General features: G+C 41.1%; 1 protein-coding gene across 1 annotated transcript in view; it reads right to left on the reverse strand.

Moving 5' to 3' along the window:
* Nucleotides 1-1,551: 1,551 nt before the first annotated feature.
* TGFBR3 (transforming growth factor, beta receptor III) overlaps nucleotides 1,552-13,102 on the reverse strand; it is a 107,187-nt gene continuing 95,636 nt past the window's right edge. Inside the window, exons 14-16 of the mRNA XM_010582628.1 lie at nucleotides 10,746-10,781; nucleotides 8,560-8,667; nucleotides 1,552-2,415 (exon numbers count right to left, since the gene is read on the reverse strand). Coding sequence (XP_010580930.1) covers nucleotides 2,297-2,415; nucleotides 8,560-8,667; nucleotides 10,746-10,781 — 263 coding nt within the window. The 3' untranslated portion in view covers nucleotides 1,552-2,296. The remainder of the gene's footprint in view (nucleotides 2,416-8,559; nucleotides 8,668-10,745; nucleotides 10,782-13,102) is intronic.

The raw sequence follows: 13,102 nt of genomic DNA on the forward strand, positions 1-13,102 counted from the left end.
GCATGTTTCTCTCAAAAATATACAATTATCTATTTTACATAAAAGTTTTCAACCTGTCCATCCCAACAACCAAATCTAAAACCTCCTATGAGAAACTACTTAATAAAATATCTGAGGAAGGAAAGGGTTAAAACAGGGAAAAGAATTTACAAAATACGTAAATTTCACAGTAACTGAAATTAAACATTTCATATAGAGTAACTTACATTTATCTGAAACATTTAAATATACCTTTATACAGAATTTTAATGTAGTAAAATATAGCTATGATTGAATTAAAGACTCTAGTCTTCTTTGAAGACATCTTTAAAGACTTTACACATAGAATATGTTTATACAATACATTCTGCTGAAGGTTAGGCAAAGCGCTTTCTTTTCGACCACACAGGTAGCACATTCATCCTCCCAACACCTCGTAACAAAGCCAATCCTGCATACCCTTACGCATGGGGATAACTACACTTACATGACAATCCTGTCAATGTTTCCAGGACTACTCATTGGCCTGATAACATAAAACACTTTTCATATGTATAACTCTATACACTGATAATCTGCATGGACTTTGAGAATAGCTATAAGGTGTAGAGTTGAGCATGTGCTTGTACTAGCAAGGAGCATGTGTGTAGTTACTCATATGCACAAATGTTTGCAGGATTAGTTAATAGATTTGATTTAAAGTGAGTAATATTCCACCTGATCCTGGGCACTTACATCTATTGCATATCTTGCACTTTGACCATCCTGGCATCAGCAAGGCACAAGTGTAGAATCAGCAAAAGAAACCTGCAGCTCAGACTTCAGAGCAGACTATCACTCTAGTGTAATGAATTCCCTTCTCCTCTTGCAGAGCACAGGTAACCTTCGCTAAAATTAATAAAAGTTACTCATCTCATTTTTAGAGGAAAACAATGCTCATTTTTCCTCAAAGGAGAAGGATCAGTAGAACACATTACAATTACAAAGTGGCAACTTAACAGTCAAACAATTACAGATTAAAAGTGTCCTTCTCTTCATTTGGCATCGATTTGAAGGTCAAGATATGGCAATGACACTAAAAAAAATACTGTGACAATTAGTACCTTTCTGCCATTTCCATATTCCAACACTACTTTGGGACCATCCAATTGCAATGTTCATACAACAGTCTGACACAAACAACTGCACAACCATCTTAAGAGAATAGCTTCATTTTGATAGGCAGTATTCTGCACAAACAACAGGCTGTACTGTACATTCTTTCTGCCCTCAAAACCATCTCTTATTTCAAAGGGAATTTGGGCTAGCTAAAGGATTAGAACCAAATTACCTTTTTTATCTCCTCTATCTACCTATTATAAACTTAAGAGACAGTTGGGTTTTTTTTTTTTATATATATATATATGCATCATATATTTTATGTATGGAAGGAACACTGAGCTCATTTTCCCATTGTTAAAGTGGTAAGTTAAGCTCTGTATACTTAGGTACACATCTATTTGCATAAAGACATTGCCATTAACGGTACACACACATCTATGTTAGTGCATAAGACCATTACTTGTCTTAACATTTGTGTGTGCCTGTATTTGGTATAGTAGATTAAAAAAAAATTATCTCATTAAAGAGCTTTGGCCCAGAGAAGAAGAAAGGGAATGTTAGAGTGTGCTCTTCTCCCATTAGCTAATCAATGCATATTAAAACAAAAATACCTGGAAGAAACCTGAAGCTGCAAACACAACAGGAAAGCAAACGAGATGCTGTAGCTGTAAGCTTAACAAAACGAAGGCTACTCAAAAGTGGCTAAACATAGCTGAAGTAATAAAATGTTATTAACCAAAGAGATCTGACCTCGAGGCTTTCTTGCTTAGACCTAAGATCATCTTTGTTCTGCTTATCTTGTTCAATTCCCTTAATGAATACCTTGTGTCAATGAGAAGGTTTAGGGAAAGAAAAAAGTCAATATAGACAAAGCAGCATTTTTCCAAACTGGCATAGATTTCACATTGAGGGCCCATGGACCCCTAGAACAGGTTGCAGTACTGTAAAATTAGTAGCTTTGTCACATGTAGCATAACATGCTATAGAAGATCCAACAGGCTGTGTTTACCCATGCATTGTGTGCACATATACACACTCACACACACAGTGGCTTCCCCAAAAGAAAATCAGTCTTTTTTTTTTTTCCTGAAAATTCCTCCTCCTTTTTTCAAAAGCAACCAAACCAATCCTTTTAACTTCAAAAAGCTGATGTCCACGCACAGTCCTTTGAACCCATGCACTCCTATGTTGCTCCTCAGCTGTGTTCCCCCTGGAGTTAGGTTGCACTGCTGCTAGAGCAGGGGGTGCTCTGTGTGCTGCCAATGCTGTGCGCTGCACTGCTGTTCTCAGAGGCTGGCGGGGACGTAGGGACCTGCTGTCTTCCTGCTGTTTCCCCTGAGGGAAAGGAGACAAAAAGTGGGGTCGGGACAAGGGAAATTGAAAATGTTAGTTGTCATAGAAAACAATAATCCATTCCTTCCCAGTCTTCCTCTTCTGGTGGTTTGTATTTCCATGCAATGAATATCTGGGGTGACAGACCTCAAACAGAGTACTGCTGAAAATGTTGCGAGACTTTGGCACCTTAGCATTGCTATGCACACGGGGAAAATAATACTGCTGTTTTCTTAAGCATTTTAAAAGCAGGTGATGTAAACTGTCAAGATAGACACCTTCCATCTTCTGTTGTCAGCTGTCACTCAAATGGGTCTCGTTACATGACTCAGACCATTTTATAGCTTTGCTGTTTCATGGAAAAAGGCCAATGAAACGTAGGCTTTAGTTTTAATGCCAGTTTATAGAGCAGCATATTTACTAAAAGCGGAGCTGAAGACAATGTTCTTCAATCAACTGGATGCCACATATCCTGAGATGTGGCCGGTTTTCTTCATGTAGAAAAACAACAGGCTACCCTGCAAGCTTGACTTGAGTTGCTCCAAATATAACAAGCAGGAAGCTCCCCTATAGCTACTACAGTACACATAGCACTTCTAACCTGTAGCGAGAACAAGTCTCACCATTTCTTGTTAATTATTTACTGATGATAAATTAAAAGCCCTTTGTTATTTGGATTGCCAAATCAAGCGCTAAGAGTTAAAGCCAGATTTACGGCTCCTGATAAACACTAGATTTTTGTCTGCTCTCCTCACACGCCTTCTGCACCTGTGGCTGGGATCCTACGGAAAAAATCCAGCTCTCAACTAGCATGGAAGTAAAAATTGCACCATTATACCCAAAAGATCATAATGAGGCCATGTAGGAAATGGTAACTGTGGCATTTTTTAAGTTACAGTGCTCAAATTTGCAACCCTAGCAATATTACAAAATAGGCTCTTCAAAACAGACGGCAAGACTAAGTTTGTATAACGTACATTGTGGCTGCCCCCTTCCTTGAACTCCTCTCTCAGGATGCAAACCTGTGATCTCAGCACAGTAACACGGACAGACTGCTGCTGCTTGAGCTGCAGACCATGGCAGCCAGCACCAGCACGGCTGCTTTCCCAGCAAAGGAGCAAGACGGAAGTATTTTGCTGGATCATGGGCAGGAACGACTGGGAAAAATCAAAGGCTGGTACATCTCCTGCCTCATGAGTTCATAGTGACGCAGATCTCCCTGCTTCACCTTGCCCTAGGGTATCTGAAACCTGACGCCATGGGCCAGGTCTGCAGAGTCCAATTTTTCTTCCCTGCTCAGGATTTGTCCACAGCGATTGTTGCTTCAGCGACAGGCTGAAGGCTGGAGGCACAGCCTGCATCCAGAGGGTTACAGAGCAGGGACGAGCCAGCTTCCTCCCACAGGAGCTGCTCTGGCACATCCCCATGCCCTGTGTGCTGCTGCCCAGCTGCCAGAGCCCCGAGCTCCTCGGGAATGCGGCCGCAGAGGAAGCGTGCCTTTAACGCTTTGTGTCTCGGGCCAAAAAATGTCCTGCCATAGGCTGCTCAGCATTCAGAGGTCTGCTACAAACAAAGGAGATCTGAGGATTTCTCACAGCAGAGGTTGCAAGTGCTCTTTGTAATGGAAACCAGCAGGCTCGCTGCTAGCTCGCGCTGCAGCCACAGCTGTAAATGCACATAAGGCCCCACGACACACAGCTCTTGCCTTACACCCCACTGGTCTAGGAATGGGGAGGAAAGAAGGGACGGGACAGGACAGAAAAGCAACAAACTAAAAAAAGCCACTAAACCACTTCACCCAGGAGGCCAATGAAATATTTAAAAAGAGGGTGAGGATCTCGCTCTTGAATTCAGCACTCCGTCCAGCATTTACTCTTGCGAGCAGATTTTGAGTCTCTTTTTCCCAGTGTAAGAAATAAGTACGTAGCTCGTCCACGAGCAGCGGATTTCTGCTCACATGCAGCAGGTCAGAGTCTACCCCCAGCCGTCTGCAAATAAACCAAGTTTCAGCTCTACCTTGCACTGGAAGTGGCTTTGCAGCCCATCAGAATAAACTGTATCAAATCAATGTCTGTGTCATCATGCGGCAAAAGCTTTCCTAAGCCTTGTTTGGATGCCTTCCCCTCCCGACTCGCTCCCTTCTCCCGCAGTTGTTTGTGTACAAGTCTTCCTTCCTTTTCTGCCACAGGATATATTTACGAAGGCCGTGATAAGCAACCCCCCCTTCCATTAAAACAAAACAAGCGAAGACAAGCGCTTATCAGAAACCAGCCAGCCGGCGAAGCCCTGCCCCGGCAGCGCACGGCGAAGCCGCCGCAGCCGCGCAGGGAAGGGCGGGCGCTGCGCTCCCCCAGCGGGGCCCCCGGCCCCCGCGCCCTCCCGCCGGCTCTCCTCGCAGCTCCGCCGTCACCCATCTTACAAACCGCATGATCACACACGGCTTTGCGTCAGCCTCAGCACGTCAATGCAATCTGTATGCATTTACCCAGAAATTCATTTATAAGCTAAACACATGTTGTTTTTATTTTATGGCAGAGCGACAACCGCAGTGCCGGAGTCCCCGGGCGAGCCCGACAGCTTGCTCTACTCCTCCCGGCTCCTCTGGAAAGCGTCTTAGGAGGCACCTTCCCTTCGCTTTGGGATGGGAGCCCCCTTCCCTCCGCGGTAACACAACTGCCTCTGCAGCACCTCATTTCTAGAGCACAATCAGCAGCTCTGATCAACAAGTGGTCCTGGTGTAACAATAACAAATTCTCAATGTCCTCAGGGAAAAAAGATCCGAATCCCAGCGATGTTATGAACACAGCGTAGCAACTACATCTGGACTGGCTGGGTTTTCCTGCATTTTATTTCCTCAACTCCTAGCTAATCTGTAGTGGAGTTTTTTTTAAAGAATATTCATGAAAAGGATGTAAAGAAATGTAAACTATAACTGAAGAGGTGTTCCCCATCTGTCTTTTTTGTGTAAACAGCTTCATGTACCTCATGTTACTGAACCAGAACTGCTCAAAATGGACATGTCTCATCTATTGACAGTAAACAAGCTTCTACCCATCTGAATGCGACAACATGCACTTTATTATTCACACTTAGGAAAGCTGCCAGTTGTACTCCCTGTCCAGGAAGTCTGAATGTTTGCTTTTCTATCTCCATTTGCCAAATATAATTGGTTGCTATGTCAGTTTATTTTAAATCAGATCCCATAAAAAAGGGAGAACCGGGGGAGGAGGGACGCTTTTAACTGCTCAGATTTTGGAACATTTCATCCTCTTAACTTGCAACACTGCCCGGAGAAGGAAAGCACGCTTTCTAAGAGAATGAAGCAACTGATGTTCTCTGCTAAACCAGTCCCATTAACTAATCAGACTTGTGCATGTCCCTTCCTAAACATAGTCAATTATCCCTATTAAGACATATTACATTGATAGATACTTCTATAGTTAAATTTTAAAGGGTTTCTGTACACACGCACACTGCAAAATTTTTGCTTCTTCATAAGACACCCAGGTAAACTGGGTTAATTGTGGCAAATGTCTGCTACTTTCCTGTTGTTCTTGGGTCCTCTCCAGGCAGGACCAACACTGCTGTGGAAAGCCTTCAGCCACCTTTCACATCCTTTAACTGACTTCAGAAAGGATCAAAAATATGGAGTCCTTTTGCAGAAAAGTCAGCTAAAATTCCTCCTCTGCTGTAATCCTAGCTTCTCCTCTCTCTTCCCCTACTACTTGTATATCTTAGGACATCTGTACTCCATGTTGAAATTTCAGAGAATTTAGAGTATTCTAAAGTACAATTTTGATGCTTTGGCATGCTTTTCATGACTGGAATCAGCAAAAGCCCTACATGAAAAAAATTCAACAATCCTTGTTCAATACTTGGAGATGAAATTCTACTTATTTTGTAGTTCTTTTCTACTATCAATTGTTTGAGGTTTTAATGTTAACGGCCTATCAAGATGAACAAGAGAGCTCATTCATGTAAAGCCTTCTCCATGCTAGAACAAGTCTGCCAGTAGAAACATACTGATAAAAGCGTAGCGGCAAACCTTCTTATTACTGGCAAAAAGGTGGCCTTTTTCTGTATTGCATATAGCACAACAGCAACAAAAACACCTTACTTCATACATGCCAAGTTGCCATTCTCCACTAGCAGTAGCTTTTGTCCATGCTCTGAGTATCACCAAAAAACAGTTGTAGAACAAACTCGTATATTCCAGCCTTTGGTCTAAATCATGTGTTAGAAACCCAGTGCTACTTGCAACAAAATGTGGTACTTCAGAACACGATTCAGCAATGCATGAATTCTCTAATGGCAAAAGACAGCCACTGTGTAGATTATCTTTTTTTTTCCTCCTTATTTTAATAAAAGTCTGCAGACAGCTTTAAAATATTTCCACTGCAGCTGGATTATCTTGTCTGCCACAGCAGTTGTCCTCTAAGAGACTGCCCCTGCCAGAGCATTCACTGCACTCTGCTGCCCTCTCCACTACTTATACGTGGTCACTATGACTGATGTACTTTGTTAATGTAATTCTTTTAATGGGATTGGTCCAAGTCCTGTTGTGGCTGAAGGATTTATCATGTTGGCTTCCCAGTGTTCCTTGACTACTGACACACAACATGTGTCTATAGATGGTTCAGCATACAAAGAGAGATTGAACTTCCACAAATGCAGGACTAACGATATTAACTTAACAACCGTTTTAATTTCTTGTTAATAAAGGCTACAGATTTGGAAATTACCTTCTTAACTTACACATTTACTCATTGAAATTGCACTTACTTTTCTTCCACAATGTTTCAGTAGTATATGAGGCAGAATTATACTATTTATACCTGTTATCACAACCTTTAAATGTTCCACATTTGCCTCAATTCCAAACAAGCTTCATGCACAGCTGATGCATTGAGAAGTATTAAACTGCTTATACAAAGTTGTTGTACTGCCAACTGGAAAAAAACCACTTCCCCCCCAAATTAACAAAAGCTCCCGGGTCTTAATATTTACAGACGCTCTGACCCGACAGGGCTGGATTCTCACTGCTAAATAGCTTCCATGAAATTTTAGGTGCCAAAAAACCCCTGCGGTGGGCTATGGGAGCATTCCAGTACTCCAGAGCTGCACAGGTTTGGAGTAATTGACCTCACATTCTCCCCACCTCCCAGAGATCTTTGTAGGGTCTTGCGAGGTCAAAAGTGGAAATAGCTGGAGTCCATCATGCTGTAGAGATCTTGAGATATCCCATAATCCACAAGCAGCCAAGGTCAGATGCTGCAAATTGAGGCCCCATCAGTGTCCAGTCTTTGTCTGTACCACCTTGCAGATTACATGCAACAGCAAGCTCCCAAAACTCACTCTTCTTCCAATACAGTCTTGGATTTCTGCTAACTTAGTTTAGTATGGAAAAAAATTCTGAGGAGATACTGAAAAATTATCTATGCCTAAAGGCTGCACCAATTCAGGCACACTCCTGGTTATTTGGTTGGACACAATTAAGTGAGATTACATATGACTACTACCAATTTAGTGTCACAGTTAAAGAATGGGGGAATAAATAATTGGGGCAAAAATTCTATGTAATCAAAAAATTCTATGTAATCAAGGCCCAAGAAACATTATATTCAGAATATGTCCATGTAAATAAAGCATTCTTTTAGGCATTTGGCCCACTCCTTGTACCGATCACATCACATTCACAGTCACATCAGCCTAATTTAGAAACTGCAGAAAATTTTTTAAAAAGGAGTATGGGCACCAAAAGGGATCCATTAACTGAAATGTTAACTAAATTTGAAATACAGAGATGCTACTACTGATAATGCACAAGCCAGGAATACTCAGTTTCACTCATGTCCCAGCTGAGTTTTCAAGATTCGCATTTAAAATTATTTTAGCAAATTTTAAATCATGTTCATCACACATAACACCTCCCTTTAGGGAAAGGCAGGTATCAATCTGCTGATACACACCAACAGGCTCATGGGAGAAGTTGCTGGAAAACACCCTAGCAAGAACAGAGAGTGAGGAAAAAGAAGTCCAGGACAGCTGGCCCCCCTCCCCTTTCCTCCCACCTTGCAAGAGTTCAGACCACACTGCGTTTCCTGTGGCATGATTTGCACCAAGGTCTGTAAGAGCGCTCATACTTACCTGTGTGAGAGTAGATAAACCAGAGTGCTCCTGTTAGCAGGGCTCCAATTACAAATGCCGCAAAGGCAATGCCCACGACAGTCAGCGTGTCCAGACCATAGAACACAGCTACAAAGGTAAACACACACAATAAGGACTTTTTACCTTCAGTTGCAAATACTGCTTTACGAAAATTCACCCTTGCACTTTCATGGAAAAGTTTTTTAAAAATTCAGAGTTAATTAAGCACCATTTTAAGGAACACACTAGCAGATTTGCATCAAGGAAATAAAAGTGATGCTTTCAGAGACTGGCTTCAGTCCAAGCAACTGTTCCACATCACAAAGCAAAAGCCCAGCTCAGCACACCCAAATCTGGAAAACGTTGCAAAAATTAAGCATTTTCAGTTGGCTGTTAATAACTTGCTTTCAATTAAATATCCATTTATCTTAAAAATGTCTTATAAAAAGGCTGAGATTTTTGGCAAAAGATGCTTTTCATTTAAATGCGTTAACATTCAAGCAAACTTTCCCCTACATCTCCTGCAAGTTCAGTCTGAAATCTAGGTGGAGAACGGAACTGCTGTTAAGAGGGAAGAGATGCCAGCAAAAAGTCAGCGAAAACATAAATAGAAACAATTGTTTTTCACATTTGGCAATGCTTTCAATAACTGAAATTAATTCCAGAACACAAAAATAGAACCACACACACACACAAATCACTTTCTAGGGGAGAGGCCCTTTTGCAGTACCATTTCAAGGGTAACAGCATCTGGTTCCTGGATGTATTTCCCCCCAACATTAACCATCCAAACAGAGAAACTTTCAGCTTTTGTGTTTTTCTTTTTGGTGATTAGAAATACTTAAAAAAAACCCCAAACAACCAACCAAATCACTCTTTTAGCAATCATTTGGGGAACTTTCTTCTAACAAAATTGAATTCTAGTTTCAGTATTTTTAATGTCTCCCAGTGCACAAAATGGCTTAGCCCAATGAATAACATTTTACTAAGCTGGCCAGGAAATGAGCTGACTGGATCTTCTCTGTAGTATCCTTCAGTGGAATTTCAGCTCTCAAAACACAACCAACACCCTCACTTTACACATTCCTGCATCCAGCAGATGTCCCTATGAACATCCCCCAGCCCAACAGCTCCTGAGATCCTAAGGGCCATTCCCCTTTTCCCCTTTTGACAAATGTCTTCTCCAGCAGTTCCTGTTGGCAAGGGCCTTCAGGACCCATTTCTGGGTGCCTGTGAGCAAGTCTGCACATGCAACACCTGACAGACAGTGGCTTAGAAGGTTTTTCTCCCATTTCTTCTATGAGACTATTTCTGATTCCTTTGGACACATCTAGTCATTTTAAATAAAAACTGAAAAGACTCTCCTAAACTCAACTATTTTTTCCACAAGGCACTAGCCAGTGTCCTTCCCTCTTAGGAGGAAACTTAGTGGAGAGGAAAAAGTCACATGGAGACTGAAGTGGCAGAAGCATAATTTCTCATTCCCCTTGCTATTTTGAGCAAATTTAGTCCCAAAGACACAGGGACAGGTGTAGAGGAAAAAACCTTCTTTGCACTTCCTCTTCTCATCTTCCCTTTTCTCCATTCATTCTTGGTTTTGGCTACAAATCATCTTCACCTTCCTGTTAACTATTGTCTTCTAGTCCTGCTTCTTTCCTTTTCTTCCCTTCGTGGATCAGTAATTGACCCTGGTTAATTCACTATGCCAAGACAAAAAAAAACCCCAAAGAAATTAATCTGTATCAAGTCGGTAATCTCATCTACAGCATGACCTGTAACTGCTGGTGCCAAAGTCACTGGCCAGCTGCAGTGCAGGGTAGGAGTGAGGCTTGGAGTAGGACACAGGAGCTCCATAAGATGGCCTTGCTGCTAAAACCCTAGTATTGGGAAGCAGTGGCCTCAGCAGAGAAGGGGGAAATAAAACAGACACATCAGCAAATGAACCTGCTAAGGCTGAGAATCTTGATATCTTCCCAAATTTGATTTTCACATACACAAGAGGTCAGCCCTTCTCTCTAAATCCCAATGGGAATCTCTCAATCAGCAATACAGTCAGAATTCTGTTCTGTCCCAGAATTTAAGACACACACACTCTCAGAAAGCTTGAAGATAATTTTCTTCATTGATCTAACACTTTCTAGGCAAAAGTTTAAGGCTTAAAAGAGATTGGTTTAAGAGTCACTTACGTTGCTGTCTCACATTTGGCTTTGGAAGGGAAGGATCTAATTAAAAAAAAAAACACAAAACCCACAAAACATTAATCACAGTTCCACATACAGCCTACAAACTACGTAAGCAACCTTCAGGATCTGATCTGACAGAAAGACATTAATTATAATTTTTACAAACAAGGAACTTCAGGAAAACAAGCCTGAATTCAATAATCTTGCTCAGCTTAGAAAAACTCTATTCATATATTGATCATTTCTCAGGGGATCTTATCTACAGTATAGTTCATGCATCATATATTTTGCTGGCAAGTACACTGCAACCTTTCTCACCCAGATGTCATCAGGTCTGACCCACAGTAACTCTGGTTGTCCCTATGTGGAGGTCTTGAAGAGCACGGATTGCAAAGGCTGTTTTAAGGTGATTACATTCATCTGATTAGTCACTAATCACAAACATGAGATAACAGCATGCTAAATCACAAGAAAAAAAAAATAAAATCAAACGCTGCTATCACCTCTAAGGAAAAGTCAGTATTATGGCATGATACACACTGCTTTGTCCAAATTGCATGAGTATGTGTTGATTCACACATTTTCCTGAGTCTTGCTTGGTATTCTGTCTTGGAAGTTCGGTGGGTTTTTTGTTTTGTTTTGTTTTTTAATTATATATAGGAAATAAAAGATCATAGCTATTATATCAAAGCTATTATTCTTGGCAAGAATATCAAATATCATCATCATTATCAGCATGTAACAGAAAGAGACAAGTAAACATATGCGAAAAAAATGAAGAATTTTCCCTTATGAACTGGCTTCTCTTATCTTTCTCCAAGAATGCCACCTCAAGCAGAAGAGCCAGAGATTCTGGCTTCAGACCTGATGACCTGTTTGGTTAGCTGCAGTTTGCTTCTGGATTGGCCAGTAACCTAGGGATCTCATTTAAATTCTGGCATATCTGAGTGTGTTCAGTGCAACAGCTGTACAAGGATTTGATAAGACAGTGTCCCAATACTTGTTTTTGTATCTTTAGCAACTGAAAAAAAAAAAGTTTAACTGCTATGTAAACATAGCGGCTCAAAAATACTGAAAATAAATACATTTATTTATTTAAAGTATTCTTAAACCAAGACTATGCTTCTAACTTCTAGAACCCAAATGGCAGCACTAAACTGCCAGCAATAGCCTATAAGATCATTAGACTCTGAGACACATGTGCCAACAATATCCAAAAAAGTATTTTTTTCTTAAACTGCATTATTGTCACTTGTTCCAACACACGAGTATCTCTTCCAGATCACTCTTGGCAGGATGGTAGGAAACAGGTGGAACAGTAGTAGGAAGCAGGTGAGGACATAGAGGGGTGGGTGTGTGCATGCACAAATAAGCTGGAAAGTCGTCAAGCGCACATAACAGCAAAAGCGTAACTGAATGTAAGATTTGTGAGGAGGGCTGGACTGAAACCAAGGAGCATTGAACAGTACAAACATGGGTAAGGGCACTATCAGATTGTTCAAACACTCCACTAGCATATTCCAAGTGCCAAGAAAATGCCTTCTGAGCTGACGGGAGAATGAATTTTCCATGCTTATTCTGTCATTGGCCTCTCTACAGAGAATATAAAGCCTGGTAATTAATGATAGGCTGTGTAGCCCATTATCAATTCTCCCCAGCCACCCAGTTCTTACATGTATTTTAACGTGGTTTGCTCAGAGCAACACAGAAGCAGTGGGAATTCTTGAGGTCCAGGAAAAGCATCTAATTTAAAAACATCAGCAGCTAACCTTTAGAAATTATCATGATTTTCTATACCTTTGTAGGATAGAGACATTTATTAGCTGCTCACTTGACCTCCTTTCTATGACCTGTGTCCTTTTGCTGTAGAAATAATAATCTAAAGTTTCCACACCTAGCAAAAATCAGAACAATGACATTGGTAGATCGTTTCAACAGAAGAACACGTATTTCCTAGCATTTAAATGGCCACCCATACACCTTTCACTGAAGTGGGGGAGAGCGTGTATGTGAAATGCAGGAATGCAAAGGGAAAGAAATGTGGCATGGAGTTAGGTTTTAGACACTTCCATTGGGATCTACTGCAATAATGCAGGCAACTGAGCTTGTAAATAACAAAATTAGGAGGGGAGGAAGAGTTATTCTCTTTTAGATATACCGTTGTGATTTCTATTACAGTCAATGACAGCCATAAGCTTATGTCTGAATAAAAAAAGACAACACCTTTGCAATGACCAACTTGTTCTGACTTTTGAAATGTCAAGCACATGATTTCTACATTTGGCTTGGAGAGCAGATCCAATGACAGTAACTCACATAATATGGTTTACAACGATGAAAGCTGGCCTGTTCACGTGAAA

The sequence above is a fragment of the Haliaeetus leucocephalus genome, unplaced genomic scaffold (genome assembly GCF_000737465.1).
Source record: "Haliaeetus leucocephalus isolate CR32 unplaced genomic scaffold, Haliaeetus_leucocephalus-4.0 Scaffold848, whole genome shotgun sequence".
NCBI classification, from domain to species: Eukaryota; Metazoa; Chordata; class Aves; order Accipitriformes; family Accipitridae; genus Haliaeetus; species Haliaeetus leucocephalus.